The sequence below is a fragment of the Cibotium barometz genome, chromosome 22, assembly GCF_041138505.1.
Source record: "Cibotium barometz isolate CiBa-2024 chromosome 22, ASM4113850v1, whole genome shotgun sequence".
Taxonomy (NCBI): domain Eukaryota; kingdom Viridiplantae; phylum Streptophyta; class Polypodiopsida; order Cyatheales; family Cibotiaceae; genus Cibotium; species Cibotium barometz.
This window is the reverse complement of record NC_141067.1, coordinates 12,486,054-12,506,083: the sequence shown is the minus strand read 5'-3', so window position 1 is coordinate 12,506,083 and position 20,030 is coordinate 12,486,054. Positions and strand designations below refer to the sequence as shown.

The 20,030-nt window shown below is 48.1% G+C and overlaps 1 protein-coding gene across 1 annotated transcript; it reads left to right on the top strand.

Moving 5' to 3' along the window:
* The first annotated feature begins 1,946 nt into the window (after positions 1–1,946).
* LOC147626291 (pentatricopeptide repeat-containing protein At2g39620-like) lies at positions 1,947–7,108 on the top strand. Its single transcript, XM_086816438.1, has one exon. The coding sequence runs from the start codon at positions 2,291–2,293 to the stop codon at positions 6,398–6,400; it is 4,110 nt and encodes a 1,369-aa protein (XP_086672564.1). The 5' UTR covers positions 1,947–2,290; the 3' UTR covers positions 6,401–7,108.
* The last annotated feature ends 12,922 nt before the right edge of the window (positions 7,109–20,030 follow it).

Genomic DNA, 20,030 nt, shown 5'->3' with positions numbered 1-20,030 from the left:
TAGCGTTTGCGCTATGTCCAAGTTCTCTGCTACCATGGGTCAGTCCAAGCGTCTTCGTAAAAAAGCAGACTTGCTCCTACATGTATTGTTGTCTCTCTGCTACCCTTGGTTTTCACACCTGCTAGCGTTTCTTTGCCCTCCATGCCTCCGACTGTCAACTCTGTTCCTTGTAAAGCCACGCTATGTGAGGTGAACAAGGAAAATATTCCTCCTCGCATCCTCACACCGCCCGAAGGCTCGGCTGGTTTGCAGAATCTCAAGGGTGTCAAACGTAGAGCACATTCTTCAGGTGTTATTCGCGTGTTGTTTTGTATCTCATTTTATATTTGTACATTCGATCTTTGACTCTGTGTGCATGTGGATGACAGGCAGAGCGACACGTCTTGCACCACGACGAAGAGAAAGAAGATACAGGACTTGTCCGTTTCCTGTACTGGTTGTCCGGCCGATGGTCCTCCTCCCTATCCGAAGTTCCCAACTTGTGGGAATCTCAAGATGCTCAAGGTGTCTGTGACCATTGGCAACACGGACGTCGACACTTCCTTGTGGGAGAACCTCTCTTGATAGCAATGCACACATTCTCCCTCGAAAGAGGTGGAACACTTCACCATCTGCACTTCCAGATGGTTGCCCGCATCCTCTCTACTTCTATCATTGCTGTTGGCAAGTGTGTGAAGTAGCACCTCATGTGGAATGTTAGCAAGCCGGTAGGAGCAATTGTCATGTGCCGTGCGCTTCGCCAGATTAAAATGCACACTTTTGAAGGAATGGTGGGTTACTGTCTTTCGTTTTCATGCTCATAACGTGTCTGCGGATGAGATGTCCAAAGGAAGGACACTCTATGCACAGTTTGGCCAAGGAGACCTCAAAAACCGTGTATGCCTCACACCTGTCGATGTCTTTGAACGAGCTTTCGTGTACATGGAGAACTATATTCTCAATAAATGGTCTGCACAGTTTGGCCAAGGAGACCTCAAAAACCGTGTATGCCTCACACCTGTCGATGTCTTTGAACGAGCTTTCGTGTACATGGAGAACTATATTCTCAATAAATGGTCTGTAGCTCTTGGCATCACGCTCTTGAAGATGATGAGAAGTGGAAAATACTTCCCTAGTGCATAATGGATAATTCCTAAAACCGGGAATGGCATGGACTCTGCTAGAGCTAGAGCTGTTTGGAAGTGTCTCAAAACTCCAGATTTGGCTGAGATCTCTGATATTAGGAAAGTCTTCTTCCGCGACCACTACATAGAGGGGGAAGCAACCAGATACTTTCTGAATGAAAATCAAGACAAAGATGAGCAAGCTGACCATGGAGATGAGCATTTGCAACAGCGACCGACTGACATATCCAGCGAGGAACCTGGTGCTCCGGCCAATCCTATCTTTCTTGAAGAAAGTCCACCTGACGTTGACCCCAACGAGCCCTACATCAACTCATCTGAGGAAAGGGCCGTTTAATTCCTCAGAGCTGTGAGCGAAGGGGAAGAATTCATATCCGTTCCTCCATGGCACGACCGCAGAGCGACAACGAGGCTTTTCTGTAGTGCAGTCGTTTTACCGCGCTGTGTGTTGTAAATAAAAAATCTGTGTGATATGTGAAAAAAGTTTTTCACCATCAATAAAACTTCTTGCACTTCCCTGCTTTTCCTTTGCGTACCTTATAGTCAATTTCCGTAATAAAATGTCAAAAAAAGTTTTCTTTCATATGCAATAATTTAATAAACAGTACCACACAATAAATAATAATAATAATTAATAATCGTGTTGCTATACCATCCCCACCTTCAATTTCCTTAATCATGACACCTTGATGCTATGGGCACTTGATGTTTTCACACTTAGAAATTAATATGCACACTTACATATTTTCTTAATATGCACACTTACCGATTTTCTAGGGATGGTATGAAAACTCATTTCTAAAAAAGATGGCCGGTTTTCTTGAACTTTATAGTGCGGAAAAATACTCCATGTACTCTCACAACTTTCATGTTCGGTCGGAGATGCAGACATCACGAGCACGGAGCGAGCGCTTGTGGAAGGAATACTCCTACCAGTGGTGGGACACCCCAAAAAAGCCAGGTAAGTGTTTGTCTTCCCTTTCTTGCTGCAACCAAGTGATGATTGATGCTCTCCTTTGGGCAGTGAGTGTGCGTGTTCCGAGTAGTCGCCATGGATGGACAGCTGGTACAATCCCAGTTGGGTACTGCCTGTGGTGGTGGTGGTGGTGGTTGAAGGATGCTTAGCTTAAAAAGGAGGCACTTCCTCTCCTGAAGAAGGGGTGCTGATGCCCCAGCCTTCCATTGAGGACTTTTCACACATCTTGCACAGGTGCAGGAAGGAGAGAGACCAATTGCATGCACTGCGCTTGCATGCCTACATGCGCAAAACTGGACTGGAAGCTCACAGATCAGTGGGGAACCACCTCGTCCTTATGTTCATGGAAGTCGGACAGATGTGCAACGCCCAGCATGTTTTTGATAGGTTGGTGTATCGGAATAAGTGGTCTTGGAATTCTCTCATCACAGGTTATATCAAATGTGGGAAGCCACGGCATGCTCTCTCCATGTACCAGAAAATGCAAAAGGATGATTCTGTACATCCCAATGCGCACACTTTTGTGGCATTACTGAAAGCTTGTGCGAAGCTGAAAGATCTTGAAAGAGGCCTTGAAATACATGCAGAGGTTGCCACAACAGAGTTGCTAGAAAGTGACCGTTTTGTTGGCAATACCTTGGTCGATATGTATGCCAAATGTGGCTCACTTGACAAAGCACAGCAAATGTTTGACAAGCTTCCAGTTCAAGATGTGGTCTCCTGGACCGCACTGATTACAGGATACACTGAACACGGGCATGCTGAGGAAGCACTCAAGTGTTTTGATGAGATGCAACTTGTGGGTGTCTCCCCTAATGCTGTAACGTTTGTCTGTAGTTTGAAAGCTTGTGGCAGTATTGGAGCCACAGAAAAGGGCCAAGAAATTCATGCTCTAATAGAAAGAAATGGGTTTTTGGAGAAAGATATTGTTCTTGGCAACACCTTGGTTAATATGTATGCCAAATGTGGCTTGCTTGCAAAAGCACAAGAAGTGTTTGACAAGCTTCCAGTTCGAAACGTTGTCTCATGGACTGCACTAATGGCAGGATATGCTGAACATGGGCATGGTGAGAAAGCACTCAAGTGTTTTGAACAAATGCAACTTGAGGGTGTCTCCCCGAATGCTGTCACATTTGTTTGCAGCTTGAAAGCTTGTGGCAGTATAGGAGCCATAGACAAGGGCCGAGAAATACATGCTGAGATAGAAAGAAAGGGTTTTTTGGAAAGAGACCATTTTGTTGGTAACACCTTGGTTGATATGTATGCCAAATGTGGCTCGCTTGCAAAAGCACAAGAAGTGTTTGACAAGCTTCTGGTTCGAGAAATAGTCTCCTGGACTGCACTAATCTCAGGATATGCTGAACATGGGCATGGTGAGGAAGCACTCAAGTGTTTCGATCAGATGCAACTTGAGGGCATCTCCCCGAATGCTGTCACATTTGTTTGCAGCTTGAAAGCTTGTGGCAGCTTAGGAGCCTTAGACAGGGGCCAAGAAATACATGCTGAGATTGAAAGAAACGGCCTTTTGGAAAGAGACCTTGCTATTGGCAACACCTTGGTTGATATGTATGCCAAGTGTGGCTCACTTGCAAAAGCACAGGAAGTGTTCGACAAGCTTCCAATTCGAGACTTAGTCTTGTGGACGGCACTAATAGCAGGGTATGCCGAACATGGGCATAGTGAGGAAGCACTTAAGTGTCTTGAAAAGATGCAAGTCGAGGGTTTCTCTCCAGATCCTGTCACATTTGTTTGCAGCTTGAAAGCTTGTGGCAGTATAGGAGCCACAGATAAGGGCCGAGAAATACATGCTGATATTGAAAGAAAGGGTTTTTTCAAATTAAACCTCACCGTTGGTAATGCTTTGGTTGATATGTATGCCAAATGTGGCTTGATTGCAGAAGCTCAGGAAGTGTTTGACAAGCTTCCTGTTCGAAGCATTGTCACATGGAATGCACTAATTGCAGGATATGCTGAACATGGGCCTGGTGAGGATGCACTCAAGTGTTTTGAACAGATGCAACTCGAGGGTGTCTCTCCAGATGCTGTCACATTTGTTTGCACCTTGAAGTCTTGTGGCAGTATAAGAGCCTCGGACAAGGGCCAAGAAATACATGCTGAGATTGAAAGAAAGGGTTTGCTGGAAAGAGACCTTGTTGTTGGAAACACTTTGGTCGATATGTATGCCAAATGTGGCTTGCTTGCAAAAGCACAGGAAGTGTTTGACAAGCTTCCAGTTCGAGATGTAGTCTCGTGGACTGCACTGATCGGGGGGTATGCTGAACATGGGCATGGTGAGGAGGCACTCAAGTGTTTTGAACAGATGCAATTCGAGGATGTCACCCCGAATGCTGTCACGTTTCTTTTTAGCTTGAAAGCTTGTGTCATCATTGGAGCCCCAGGCAAGGGCCAAGAAATACATGCTGAGATTGAAAGAAAGGGATTTTTGGAAAGAGACCCTGTTGTTTGCAACACCTTAGTTGATATGTATGCCAAATGTGGCTGGCTTGCAAAAGCACAGGAGGTGTTTGACATGCTTCCAGTTCGCAATGTTGTTTCATGGACTGCACTAATAGCAGGATATGCTGAAACCGGGCATGGTAAGGAAGCACTCCGGTGTTTTGATCAGATGCAACATGAGGGTGTCTCCCGGAATGCTGTCACGTTTGTTTGCAGCTTGAAAGCTTGTGGCAGCATAGGAGCCACAGACAAGGGCCGAGAAATACATGCTGAGATTGAAAGAAAGGGGTTGCTGGAAAGAGATCTTGTTTTTGGCAACACTTTGGTCGACATGTATGCAAAATGTGGCTTGCTTGAAGAAGCACAGAAAGTCTTCGACAATCTTCCAGTTCGAACTATCATCCTATGGAATGCACTAATTGCAGGATACACTGAACGTGGGCATGGTGAGGACGCACTCAAGTGTTTTGAACAGATGCAACTTGAGGGCATCTCTCCAGATGCTCTCACATTTGTTTGCTGCTTGAAATCTTCTGGCAGCATAGGAGCCACAGAAAAGGGCCGAGAAATACATGCTGAGATTGAAAGAAAGGGGTTGTTGGAAAGAGACCTTGTTATTGGCAACACTTTGGTTGATATGTATGCCAAATGTGGCTTGCTTGCCATAGCACAGGAAGTGTTTGACAAGCTTCCAATACGAAATGTAGTCTCCTGGAATGCACTAATAGCAGGATATGCCGAACATGGACATGGTCAGGAGGCACTCAAGTGTTTGGAACAAATGCAACTTGAGGGTCTTTCTCCAGATGCTGTCACCTTTGTTTGCAGTTCGAAAGCTTGCGGCAGCATAGGAGCCACAGACAAGGGCCGAGAAATACATGCCGAGATTGAAAGAAAGGGGTTGTTGGAAAGAGACCTTGTTATTGGCAACGCGTTGGTCGATATGTATGCCAAATGCGGCTTGCTTGTAAATGCACAAGAAGTGTTTGACAAGCTTCCAATTCGAGACGTAGTTTCATGGACTGCACTGATCGGGGGATATGCAGAACATGGCCATGGTGAGGAGGCACTCAAGTGTTTTGAGCAGATGCAACTGGAGGGTGTCTCTCCAGATCCTGTCATGTTTGTTTGCAGCTTGAAAGCTTGTGGCAACGTAGGAGCCAGAGACAAGGGTAGAGAAATACATGCTGAGATTGAAAGAAAGGGGTTTTTGGAAAGAGACCTTGTTGTTGGCAACACCTTGGTTTATATGTATGCCAAATGTGGCTTGCTTGCAGAAGCACAGGAAGTGTTAGACAAGCTTTTAGTTAGAAATGTTGTCTCGTGGAATGCACTAATTGCAGGATACGCCCAGCTTGGAGAAAGTGAAAATGTTTTCCATATCTTTGACAGAATGCTAGGAGAAGGCATAAAGCCAGATCTGGTCACCTTCATTATTGTCCTCAATGCATGCAGTCGCGCAGGTCTGTTTGGTAAGAGCCAGACGTATTTTGAGGCCATGAGCAAGGACTATGGTATCGTTCCAACTCTTGAACACCTCACTGGCATGGTTGATCTGCTTTGCCGAGCAGGCCAATTAGACAGTGCAGTAGCAATGATCAAGAAGATGCCGTTTTGTCCTACTCTTGTGATGTGGCATATTGTGTTGGGTGCGTGTAGAAATTGGGGAAATCTGGGGCTTGGAAAACAGGCCTTTGAGCATACACTGCGTTTGGATGAAAAAGATGCTGCAGCTTATGTCTTAATGTCTCACATCTATGCAGGTGCTGACGTGGAGGAGGAATGTGGCAATGAGAACGGAAAAATAAGCATGGAAGAGGCCAGAACATTTTTGTTGGACTGACAATGGCACTGGACTTGTGATTTATTTTGGCGATAATAGACATTCTGAAACAAAAGTATTTAGAGAGGAGAACCTACCTAACTATGGAAAGGAGCTTCAATGAGCTTGAGTGGGGGAAGAGATTGATGTAGTCGTGCTTCTGGTGCATTACATCACTTCAGGCTGCACCAGGCTCTGCAGGAAGGTGCTTTCAGGTCATTTTGGTCTCCTGCCACCAGCCCCTTGGAAAGCCATGGGGTGGAGTTCAGCTTCACCTTCTCTAGATCAGACTGCTAAGGAGCCTCCGCGAACTTCACCCGCTTGGACTGTTTCTACTTGGATGAGTGGGCCTGTCACAAAGGGAAGGGGGGGGGGGGAGGGGGGTGTGTTCTGTTGGCATTATAGCAAGCACCACTTTCTTTAACCACACCCAGTGGTGCACCGTCTTAAGAATTTGTGGGAGCAGGAAGACAATGTGAGGGCAAAAGGATGGAAGGATCGGATATACGAGAGATCAGAGTAAAACCACACAGCATGAAATATGTGAGTGAATATATATAAAAGGGTGAGTGCAGATATGTACAAGAGCCCTCATATGTGAGGTGACTCTGAGCAGAAAGAAGACCAGTGCTGAAGCAGAGAAGACGTCGGAGCTGAAGCACCGTCGATGATGAAGGCTCGCGTCGATGTGAGGCAAAGCACTCCGAGATGATAGTGGCAGCGGAAAAAGGTAACGTCGATGACTATGATGGTGGTGCAGTCTCTGATGACACGGGTGCTGCGTACCCAAAGCAGAGAGGGCTGCCGTCCCGAGTGGTGCAAGCTCTGGTGACACGGGTGCTGCGTACCTGAAGTAGAGAGGGCTGCTGTCCCAATGTGTAGTAGAGAGGGCTGCCATCTCTCCCGATGTAGCAGAGAGGGCTGCCGTCCCGATGTGTAGCAGAGAGGGCTGCCGTCCCGAAGTAGTAGAGAGGGCTGCTCTCCCAAGGGCTGTGCCAAAACGCACAAGATATGCTGGATGTGAGCCCTGATGTATGCGCTGAAGAAGGCTGAGATAAACACTGATATAAACCTTGACATAAGCCTGATGTAAGCGCAGAGGTGGGCTGATGTATAGCGCTGATGTATGCTGTAGCAAAACGCAGATGTCTGCTGAAGCAAAACATTGATGTAAGCTGATGTATAAACGCTGACGTATGCGCTGATGTAGGTGCTGACAAGTGCTGAAGTAAAACGCAGATGTGAGCAGAAGAAAGCCTGATGTAAGTGCCAAGAAAACAGCCTGATGTTGGCTGATGTGAGCCCTGCAGAAGGCGGCCTGGACCACCAGAGGAAAACGCAGACGTGAGTCCTTGCTGAAGGCGGCCAGACGGTACCTGATATGGCGATGAAGTGGTACGTAATGAGGTATAGGCAATGCTATATATAGTGAAGGGGGGGTGCTGGTCGGTCACCGTAAAGGTGTAGGCCAGCAGCCAAGACAAAAACCCCAAAAAAAAATAAAATAAAATAATGAGAAACTCCCTTTTTAGGGCTGGAAAAGTGCTGTTTCTTCACACAATAGATGGCTATAGCTTCCTGCAGGAGGACAACACAATATAGAGACTCGAGGAGTCTTGGCAGGCCTTTTCTTTCTCTCCAGGATCTGCAACCTCAGAGTTTCATAGAGAGCTCACTGAGAACAGTACCTTCTTTTAGGTGGCAGGCTTTCATGGAGCATGAGTACATTTTGGGTTTATTTGTGTCAATATGTAAATGTGGGTGTGCCGCCCCCCCCCCCCCCGCCCCCCTTTTTTTGGTGATGTAAATAAGGCCAAACCATAACATCTCCTTTTTATGTGTTTTATATAGGGGTTTTACAAAGATGGGTGAAACGCAGGTGGTAGGGTAGGCTTTACAAAAGTAAGGTCTTAGTGCTCTCCTCCTTCAGCACCCTTAAGTGTGGAACCCCTCCAGACCGTGGATCAGTGTGGCTGTCTGCACTTACCTTGAGTTGATTGAGACCCATAGATTGGCGTTGCACTACCACACGAGAGCCTCCTCCTTGACCTCTCAGGGGAGTGGGTGACATGAGAGTCTTTGCTGCCACATGATCTTATCACAGGTGTGACAGGGTTTGCCAATTCAGAGGACCGCACGAAGTGGCATCCGTGCCATCACCAGATCATGTACTTAGGTGACCCCAACTCATGCTAGTGTGCGAGAAAGCACGCCAGCATGTTTAGCAGCACGATAGGACGGCGGTGCTCCTTGCTTTGAGTAATTCTTGGAGGCCCGTTTCGCAAAGGATTGTTTGCCAAAGCACTTTAGGTCCTTCCCCACTGGAAGTGTCCTAGTGAGGACGGACTTCTAGTCTCCCTTTTCCAGTGTCCTTGGACTTATTGAAGGACTTACTTGGGATTATTGAGGATAGACTTCAGATGACCAGCTATGGGGATCTTGTCTCAGCATCTCTCCCAAGGTGTTACCTACTTGATCTCACCAGATTGAATTTTTTTTTTTTTGATGATGCTAATGCTGATGATGATGTGAGGGCAAAAGGACGGAAGGACGAGATGTACGAGAGATCAGAGCAAAACAACACAACATGAAATGGGTGAGTGAGTGTATATATGATGGTGAGTGAAAGTGTGTACAAGAGCCCTCTGATGTGAGGAGACTTTGAGTAGAAGAGGACCAATGTAGAAGCAAAGACGATGTCGGAGCTGAAGCACAGTCGGTGACGAAGGCTCGCGTCGATGTGAGGCAAAGGCACTCTGTGATGTAGTAGTGTCCAAGGCTTGCGTTAGTGGATGCAGGGCGCTCGGAGGTGGTACTGTTGAAGGCTCGCATCGGTGGATGTAGGGCACTCCGAGGTGGTAGTGGGCAGCGGAAGGTGAAGTGATGCAGGCTTTGGTGACAAGGGTGCTACGGTACCTGAGGGGTGATAAAGAGGAGAGAGGGCTGTCGTCCTGAGTGGTACAAGCTCTGGTGATGAGGGTGCTGCAATACCTGAGTGGTGGTGAGGAGCAGAGAGGGCTGCCGTCCCGAGTGGTGGAAGTGGTGCAAGCTCTAGTGACAAGGGTGCTGCAATGAAGAGGAGCAGAGAGGGCTGTTGTCCCGAGTGGTGTGAGATGGTGAGCAGAGATGTCCCAAGGTAAATTGTAGAAGAAAAATGATGATAAACTGTAGTAGAGAGTAGGCTGCTGTCCCAAGTGGTGTACTGATGATAAAAGACTGAGGTGTTGTACTGTGTAGCAGAGAGGGCTGCTGTTCCATGAACTGAAGATAAAAACATTGAGGTGCTGTATGTAGTAGAGAGGGTTGCTGTCCCATGAGCTGAGATAAAATGCTGGTGTGCTGCGTGTAGTAGAGAGGGCTGCTGTGTGAGGGCAAAAGGACGAAAGGACCAGATGTACGAGAGATTAGAGCAAAACAACACAGCATGAAATAGGTGAGTGAGTCTATATATAATGGTGAGTGAACATATGTACAAGAGCCCTTTGATGTGAGGTGACTTTGAGTAGTAGACCAGTGCAGAAGCAAAGAGGATGTTGGAGCTAAAGCACGATCAGTGACGAAGACTCGTGTCGATGTGAGGCAAAGGCACTCTGTGAGGTGGTCGGTGTTGAAGGCTCGTGTCGGTGGATGCAGGGGCACTCCGAGGTGGTAGTGAGTGGCGGAAGGGATGCAGGCTGTTGTACCTGAGTGGGGATGAAGAGTAGAGAGAGCTATCGTCCCAAGTGGTGCAAGCTCTGATGACAAGGGTGCTACGATACTTGAGGGGTGGTGAGGAGCAGAGAGGGCTGCCATCCCAAGTGGTAATGGTGCAAGCTTTGGTGACAAGGGTGCTGCAATACCTGAGTGGTGGTGAGGAGCAAAGAGGGTTGCTGTCCCGAGTGGTGGAAGTGGTGCAAGCTCTGGGGACAAGGGTGCTGCAATACTTGAGGGATGGAGAGGAGCAGAGAGGGTTGCCGTCCTGAGTGGTGTGAGATGGTGAGCAGAGAGTGGGCTGCTGTCCCAAGTTAAACTGTAGAAGAAAAATGATGGAGTACTGTAGCAAAGAGTGGGCTGTTGTCCCAAGATATGTACTAATGATAAAACGCTGAGGTGGTGTATGTAGCAGAGAGGGCTGCTGTCCCATGAGCTGGGATAAAACGTTGGTGTGCTTTGTGTAGTAGAGAGGGCTGCTCTCCCATGAACTGATGCAAAACGCTGATGTGCTGGAGCAGACAGGCGATGATGATGCAGACAGATGTAGTGCAGGCCCCGGCAGCAGCAGCAACCAGCAAGTGTGGTACCAGATATGGTGTGGAATAATGAGGTGAATGCTATATATAGGGGAGGATTGCTGGTCGGCCTAGAGAAGGTGCTGTCGGCCAGCAGCAAGACCCAAATAAAACCAAAAAACAAATAAAACCCAGAAAAAAACCCCCTTTTTAGGGCTGGGAAAAATGCCGTTTTCACACATGCTGTCCCATGAACTGATGTAAAATGCTGATGTGCTGGAGCTGACAGGCGAGGATGATGAATCAGATGCAGTGTAGGTGCTGGCAGCAGCAGCAAATCATGTGGTACCAGATATGGTCAATGGAGTGGTACAAGATGCTAAATGAAGAGGCTGTGCTATATATAGTAAGGGGGGCTGCTGGTCAGTCCAGTGAAAGGGCAGTTGGCTAGCAGCAAGACACAAAAAAGATGAATAAAATCTAATAAATCCAGTAAAATCCCCTTTTTAGGGGTGGATAAAATGCCATTTTCACACACCCCCTCTCAGGCCAAAAAAGGGACCATGAGAGAAGATGAGAAAAAATGAATGATGCCAGGGTCCCACACCGACACACTAGTAGAAGGAATGTGTCCCCCTCTATAAGCAAAGTTTGATAAAGTCAGAGAGGGAGATCGTGATGGCAAAGGTGGTGAAGATGAGTATATGTACATGGGTTGATCGTCTCCCAAAGTAAGATCTTGAACGGGGCTCTCGTCTGAGTAAGAATTCCCATTCCCTGTGTGGTCCAAATCAGGGTTTGGAGAATCAACTTTTTGGTGAGAAAAATTGGTCCTTCGGGAGTGCGGGTAGATGATCCATGCTGTGTACTCTCAAGGTCTTCAATCCCTTTGCTCACGATAGCTCTGATACCATGTGAGGGCAAAAGGACGAAAGGACCAGATGTACAAGAGATCAGAGCAAAACAACACAGCATGAAATGGGTGAGTTAGTGTATATATGATGGTGAGTGAAAATATGTACAAGAGCCCTCTGATGTGAGGAGACTCTGAGTAGAAGAGGACCAGTGAAGAAGCAAAGACGATGTTGGAGCTAAAGTACGATTGGTGATGAAGGCTCGCGTCGATGTGAGGCGAAGGCACTCCATGATGTGGTAGTGTCGAAGGCTTGCGTCAGTAGATGCAGGACACTTCGAGGTGGTAGTGTCGAATGTTGAGATGTCAAGCTTAACATGAGTTGACACTCACGAGGCGCCTGCGTGACTGTTCGACATTTACATCACTGGCGGATTTGGTAGCTGGTACCGACATATCTGTGCCAGAGATTCTACAGTTGAACTACACTGACTAGTCCATACCTATTCACTCCACTTTAGCGTGTTCATATTATGGACCGCTTATATATACTCTAGTATGTGTGTTAGTCACTTTATTTTCTTTGTAGACCTCTTTTGTTGAAGAAGAAGAATAATTTTCAGCCTCTCACCTTGTGTATTCTCTTCTAAGATTTGTGAGTGTGTGTGTGCTTGCAAGAGCTCAAGCTCTCTTTTCCCCAGCATCTTTTCATGGTATCAGAGCTTGGTTCATAGTTGTCACGGTACGAAAATACGATACCGTACGGGAATTTTCGGTACGATATGAAATTTTGGGATACCGTACGATAAAATACGGTTTTTTTAATTAAAGAACACCTACAAACATAGACATTTTCAATTTGGAAGGGTAGAGTCTAGAGAAGTTGTTTCAAACCAAAATATCATTAAAAACGACTAAACAAGTTTGAAGTGACAAACAAAAGTACATAAAGTATAGAGGTGCGATGCGATCATGCGCGCTAGGCGCGAGTACAAAAAGAGAGGCTAGAGCCAAGGCCCAAGGAGAGACTAGACAAAGGCATCACTATCAGAGCTCTCGTTGAAATCATCCTCATGAGAAGAGGACACATTAGTGGCCTCGTCGAAGTCGCCATCGCTAAGAAGGTTGCCCTCATCATCGAACTCGGGCTCTCTAAGCTCATGTGAGAAGCCAAAGGGAGCATCCTCATCTGCAAGAGCGAGTGTGGAGCTACCCGATCCACGCCGCATATAGGTATGCACACTGTCCCTGGAAGCACCACGAACCGTGCATCCACGGCTTCCTACTTGCACTCCTCTGCCACTACCTCCACGCCCACGACGAGTGCGAGTAGGTCGTCGATCAAACGACTCGAGCTCTCGATAGATCTCTGCATAGATCCTCTCCTCCTCCTCATCTTACACTTTGTTTACACTCTCAAGAGTGCCCCTTGTGAGCTTGAATGCATCCACATTCACCTACATTGTACAATGATCAAGTGACAAGCAATGTATTAGAATTTAGTTCCAAATTTCAAAAAACATTGAAGTTTGAAATTTGAATGCTTATAACTTATAACTTATAACTTATAAGTTGTAACTTATACCTGTCTCGTCGATTTCATCTTTTGCATTGCGCGCACCATTGCGCGCACCATGCGCAAGTTAGCGCGGCAATACACTAGCCGCTCTAACTGTTGCGTGCTCAAGCGATTACGTAACTTCGTGTGTACTTAAGGTTGAAGGTATACAGAAAGTATGTGAAGCATGTCAATTTGGAAAGCAAACAAAGCATGTATTTCCACATGACAGAAATGTGAGCATGAATGTACTAGATATTGTGTATTCAGATGTATGGGCTTCTGCGAAGACTATGTCTATGGGTGGCTGCAGGTACTATGTAACATTCATTGATGACCACACGAGAAAAGTGTGGGTGTATTTCATGAAAGAGGAGTGAAGTTTTCACTTATTTTCAGAATTTCAAAGTGATGGATGAAAAGCAGACAGGAGAGCATGTGAAGTGTCTAAGGTCATATGGAGAGGGAGAATACTTCTCCAATGAGTTCTCTGTTTTCTTGCAAAGAATGGTATTTAGAGACTGTTTACATGTAGATACACTTCACATTAAAGTGGAGTTGTTGAGCGGAAAAACAGACATATTGCAGAGATAGCTCAAGCATTGATGGGTGAGAAGAATATACCGCATAGCTATTGGGTGAGGCTGTGTCTAGAGCAGTTTATATCATGAATAGGACTCCTACTGCAGCCATACATGATGTAACGTCAGAGGAGAAGTTTACTGGCAAGAAACGTGATTCGTCTCACTTGAAAGTTTTTGGATGTATTGCATATGTACATGTGCGAAATGAGTTGCATATACTAAGTTGGATCCAAAGGCAGAAAAATGTGTGTTTTTTGGGTATTCCCTTGAGCAAAAGGGATATAGATGTTATAATCCTGCTACACGTGAATTGAGGGTAAGAAGGGATGTTGTATTTGATGAGATGAGTAGCTGATATGTTACTGAAAAAGATGTTGTTGGGGTTGATATAATTGGAAATGTGGTTGCACAGAATGCAAGTCAGCAATCACAGTCATTGAGTGGACTAGGAGAGTTCTCATGCAGTGATGCTATTGATAGACCATGGAGTGGCAGGTTGCGTCATAATACCAATCCTAGAAATGTAGTTGGCACATTACATAAAGGCAAAGAGAAAGTGGTTGAGCCCCTTGGTATGTTTGATATTTCTGCAGAGTCTAGTGACTCGGAGATGAACCTTGATGAGAGGAGCTTGGAATTCTAGCAATGAGGACACGTGGTGTAAAGAAGGCTTTAGAAGCCATGAATGCAAAGTTACGAAGATCTGGAAGAGTCAAAAACCTTGTGCAGAGGTTGACTTACGATGGGTATGTGCCACATCACTATGCTTACATGGCAAAAGTTGTGCAGGTTGTAGAGCCCACATGTTTTGATGAGGCTATTGGAAATGTGTATTGGAAGAAAGCTATGGATGAGGAGATGGATATATTGTATGGAAATGAGACTTGGGATTTGGTGCCATTGCTTGAAGGCAAGAAAGCTATTGGATGTAAGTGAATGTATAAAGTGAAACATAACAATGATGGTAGCATAAGCAGGTACAAGGCTAGATTGATAGCCAAAGGATATGCGCAGACACATGGGATGGATTATGAGGAGACGTTTGTCCCAGTTGCAAAGATGGCAACTGTGAGAGTTGCGATTGTGGTGGCTGCAGGTAAAGGCTAGTTTTTACATCAAATGGATGTAAAAAATGCGTTCTTGTATGGTGACTTGCAAGAAGAAGTGTATATGGATCAGCCACCTGGTTTTGAGGATACAGGTCACCTAGAGTATGTATGTAAGCTTTGTAGGGCCTTGTATGGGCTGAAGTAAGCTCCACGAGCATGGCATGACAAGATTGCTAAGTATCTTGTCACTATTTATTTTCATATGGCAGATGCAAATCACTCTTTGTATGTGCGCAAGGGTATTGTGATCATCACTATCTATGTAGATGATCTTATTGTTGGAAGTGACAACTTGGAAGAGATTGAGCATGTGAAAAGTCTTCTCAAAAGGAAGTTTGACATGAAGGATTTGGGAGATCTACGCTACTTTTTGAGCATTGAGGTCATTCGCACACCTGATGGTATTTGGTTGTCACAGAGACAATATGTATTAGACATGTTGTCCAAGTATGGAATAGTTGGTTGTAAGTCAATCTCGATGCCATTAGATCAAAATGGCAAGCTCAGTGCGGATGTAGGTTATGTGTTAGAGGATCCCACTATGTATAGGAAGATTGTGGTGGAGAGTTTGATCTATGTCATGATCAGCAGGCCAGAATTGAGTTACATTGTTGGCTTAGAGCTAGTTTATGCAGGTTCTGCGCAAACCACATCTTGACAGTGTGCGATGCACACTTGGTATTTGAGGGTCACTGTTGATTATGCATTGTTTTATGTAGCATGTGTACCATTGGAGCTATATGGGTACACATATGCAGATTGGGCAGGTAGCATCTCAGACAGGAGATCTACCAATGGATTTATGTTTTCATTGGGGAGGTTGTTGACATGGAGCACAAACAAGCAGCCCACAGTTGCCTTGTCAAGTACAGAGGCAGAGTACAAAAGAGTTGCGGTGGCAGAGTGTGAGGTAGCTTGGTTACACAAGCTACTTGCTGATTTGGGATTGCATATGGAGAGAAAGGTTGTCATATATTGTGACAATCTTAGCAGTATAGACTTGGCCAGGGACCTAGTTTTCCATGTGCGGACGAAACACATTGACGTACACTACCACTTCATCAAGGAGAGAGTCTTGGCAGGCAACATCAACTTGGTCTACGTCAGTGCATAAGATCAGGTTGCTGACATCTTCACAAGATCAGGTCGCTGACATCTTCACACGAAGGCCTTGGGAGCTGAGATCTGCGGATTTCGAGATATGCTTGGAGTTCACGAGCTGGAGTTGAGCTTGAGGGGGAGTGTTGAGATGCCAAGCTCAACATGAGCTGACACTCTTGAGGCGCTTGTGTGATCGTTCGACATTTACATCACCGCCGACAGGTTTGGTAGCTGGCATGGACATATCTTCGTCGGAGATTCTACAGCTGGACTACACTAGCTAGTCCACATCTATCCACTCCACTTTAGCATGTTCACATTATGGATCGCTTGTATATACTCTAGTATGTGTGTTATCTCCTTTGTAGATCTGTTTTGTTGAAGAAGAAGAAGAATAATTTTCAGTCTCTCACCTTGTGTGTTCTCTTCTAGGGTTTGTGAGAGTGTGTGTGCTTGCAAGAGCTCAAGCTTTCTTTTTCCCTATATATTTTCATCTAAGGCTCGCGTTGGTGGATGGAGACCACTCTGAGGTGGTAGTGGGCAGCAACGGAAGGTGAAGTGATGCAGGCTCTGGTGACAAGGGTGCTGCGGTTACCTGAGGGGTGATGAAGAGCAAAGAGGGCTGTTGTCCCGAGTGGTGCAGGCTCTGGTCATGATGAGGGTGCTACAATACCTGAGTGGTGGGGTGGCGAGGAGCAGAGAGGGTTGCCGTCTCGAGTGGTGGAAGTGGTGCAAGTTGTGCTGACAAGGGTGCTGCAATACCCAAGGGGGATGGAGAGGAGCAGAGAGGGCTACCATCTCGAGTGGTGTGAGATGGTGAGCAGAGATGTCCCAAGGTAAACTGTAGAAGAAAAATGATGATAAACTGTAGCAGAGAATGGGATGCTGTCCCAAGTGGTGTACTGATGATAAAAGGCCGAGGTGTTATACTGTGTAGCAGAGAGGGCTGTTGTCCCATGAACTGAAGATAAAAACACTGAGGTGTTGTATGTAGCAGAGAGGGTTGCCGTCCCAAGAGTTGAGATAAAACGTTGGTGTGCTGTGTAGCAGAGCGGGCTGTTGTCCCATGAACTGATGTAAAACGTTGATGTGCTGGAGTTGATAGACAAGGATGATGAATCAGATGCAATGTAGGCACCGGTAATAGTAGCAGCAGCAAATCATGTGGTACCAGATATGGTCAATGGAGTGGTACAAGATGCTGAATGAAGAGGCTATGCTATATATAGTAAGGGTGGCTGCTCGTTGGTCCAGTGAAAGGGCAGTTGGCTAGCAGCAAGACACATAAAAGGTGAATAAAATCTAATAAATCCAATAAAATCTCCTTTTTAGGGCTGGATAAAATGCCATTTTCACACAAGATGTAGACGAAGATCTTCTTGGATGTAGCTGTTGGTAATGTCTATGTAGGTTTTGATCTTCTTCATGTCGATGTAGATCTTGATGCTGATGTAGTCCTTGGTCTTCTTCATCCTTGATTTCATTGTGTAATAAAATCCATGTAGGCAAAGATAGATCATATTCTGAACGAATATGCTGCTCGCTGAAGCTACGCCCCATCCCTGCCTGCGCGACCTGCACACCAGCGCCCCCCCCTCCCCCCCCGCCTTTTCGCTTGCTCTTGCCCCCCCCCCCCCCGCCTGCTGTAGTTCCTGCGCCCCTCCCCCTTGTTGCTCTGCCCGCCGCCCGTCTCTCCTCCCCCCCTTCGCCTACTTCGCTGCTGCGCCCCATCCCTTGCTGCTGCGCTCCCTCCTCGCCTTCTCGCCCCCTCCCTCCTCGCCTCCTCGTCTTCTCGCCCCATCCCCTGCTTCGCGCCCATCTCTCCTCTGCTTCGCCCTGACCCCCCTCCACCAGCATTCTCCTCCTCGCCTCATTCGCTCATTCGTTCTCCTCCCCGCCTCTTTCGCTCTATCTCCTCCCCGCCTCATTCGCTCTCCTCCCCGCCTCATTCGCGCAGCCATCTCCTCCCCGCCTCATTCGCGCAGCTGCCCCCCCCCCCCCCCCCCCCCCCCCCCCCCCCGGTTTTTTTTTAAATTAAAAAAAAAAACCCCCCCCCTCCCTCTCGTGCTGTTTTCCGCCCCCCAGGGGGTTTTACTTTTCTTTTTTCCTCCGGTCTTCCGCCTCTCTGTGTGCAGCCCGTTTCTTGCAGGATTTCCGCTTTCGCCTCGCCTACGCCTGAGCTTCAGACTCTGATGGAGACTCCTCCCGCCTCGCCTCAGAGGGACTCATCCGCAGCCCCCTCGCCCGCCCCCGAGGACACCCCCATCAGGCTTTCTCTTTCGCCGGAAGAGGAAGCGAGCCTCACCGCAGAGGTGGAACGCCTTCAGGCCCATTCCACCATCTGCCGTATAGTCGGCACTCGCCCCAGCAGAGGGGAGATCTGGGATCTTCTCCAGGCCCGCCTTCTTGCAGATGTGGGCAAGATCCTGGACGTACAGCTTCTGGGCTGGGGACATTATCAGATTGAGTTCGAGACCGCCCAGAGTGTGGCCAAGGTCCTTGCCATGAGTCCCCTTGACATCAGGGGTGCTCGGGCTTTCTTCAGACCTTGGCAGCATGGCTTTGATCCAGCAGCGGCTGAGCAGGGAGAGCGCATTTTTCATGTTACAGTTTGCTTCCCTGGACTCCGCCGCGAGTATCTTCCGCTTCTCTCTCGGCTAGGAGCATTGGTGGGCTCGGTACTCGAGACTGGCCCCACATCAGCTTCAGTGGTGGCCAGAGCAGCTGGGCTACCCTCCGTCAGAGTTTTGGTGTCTGACATCTCCTCCCTTCCTAAGGTCATTCAGCTACCTAGGATAGGGGGGGGATGGATTGATCAGAGAGTGGAGTTCTCGGGGCTCCCGAACCAGTGCTTCATATGCAGGCAGGTCGGCCATCTGGCCAAGGCCTGCCCTCGCAGGAGACCTCGACCCTCACCACAGCAGCAGGCCCCTGATGGCCCGCCCACAGATGCGGCACGGCAGGCTGCCTCCGGGACACCTGCCCAGGCCACAGAGACCTCGGAGTGGCAGCCTGGACAGGGGCGCCGCCGAGGGAGACAGTCACAGCAGCACGCATAGAGACCGCTGCAGCAGCAGCCACAGTCTCAGCCTCACTGGGTTCCCGTGAGGAACAGCTTTGCTCCCCTCCAGGAGGAGACCCCTGCAGCGACTGAGGACCAGGAGATGCCAGCACCCCCTCCTTCACCCCCCCCACCCCCACCCCCATCCCCTCCCACTGCCTCGCTTCCACCTTCGCCTCCGCTCGCTCCGGTCTCGGCAGCGGCTCCCTCTCCGCCCCCCTCGCCGCCCCCTCCTCCTCCCCCACCCGCCTCGCCTTCCCGGGAGACCCTGGCAGTCCCCTGGCGCTCGCCCGCAGTCCGGAGGGCGCTGAGCACCGACCTCGCTCAAGCACCACAGAGGAGACCCACCATGCCGATCCGGGCTTCACGGATATCATCTATCCGCAGTCGGCTGAGTCGCCTCGGTGTTAGACAGCGATCGGAGGCTTTCGGTTACGCCTTCACTCGGCTTTTTGGAGCAGAGGGCCCCCATGAGCCTGCTCCCATCCGAGTTCATGTAGTGATACCTCCGGCCCGCGGGGAGGAGGCACTTGATTCAGCAGTGGCCTTCTCGTTCCCTCTCTGTGGCCCTTGCGACCGGGAGTGGACTCTAGAGCTCGCTATTAGCACTTTGAAGACTCAGGCAGTTGAGTTTTCTCATCATGTGAGCGACCTGGAGGTGACAGATGTGATAGGCCGGCTCTGGGAGTTGGCTCATTTTTTCTTGGATCCCGGGAGTGTGGATGCCTCAAGGATTCCGTCATTTGGTCGTGCGTATAGTTGCAGACTTAGCATGCGACCCTGGATATGTATGTATACACGAGGTTGCTCTGTCAGAGCGAGAGGCAGTAGCCATGGGCCACAGCCACTGGTGCCTGATCCGGGATTCTTGCAGTACACCGGGTGGGCAGATTCGCAGCCGCTCGGATGGGGACTACTCTCCATCCAAACCGCTTGCGAAGGCCCGCCGCACGGCTGAGACAGCATCTACCTCAGCAGATCATCCATGAGGATCATCTCATGGAATGTACAGGGCCTGGGCAGAGCACATTTTATACGCTATCGAGGTTGCTTGAGGCAGGAGCTTCAGAGATGCCTGGTTGGTGGCAGCATTGATATTTTGATGATGCAGGAGCACCACTTGGGTGAGAGCAGGATCCGGAGATATGGTTCGGTGATGCCTGGTAGATGGGATACC

What these genes read in the sequence shown, in the direction of transcription:
- LOC147626291 (XM_086816438.1), top strand. Translation starts at nt 2,291, where the DNA reads ATGCCCCAGCCTTCCATTGAGGACTTTTCACACATCTTGCACAGGTGC.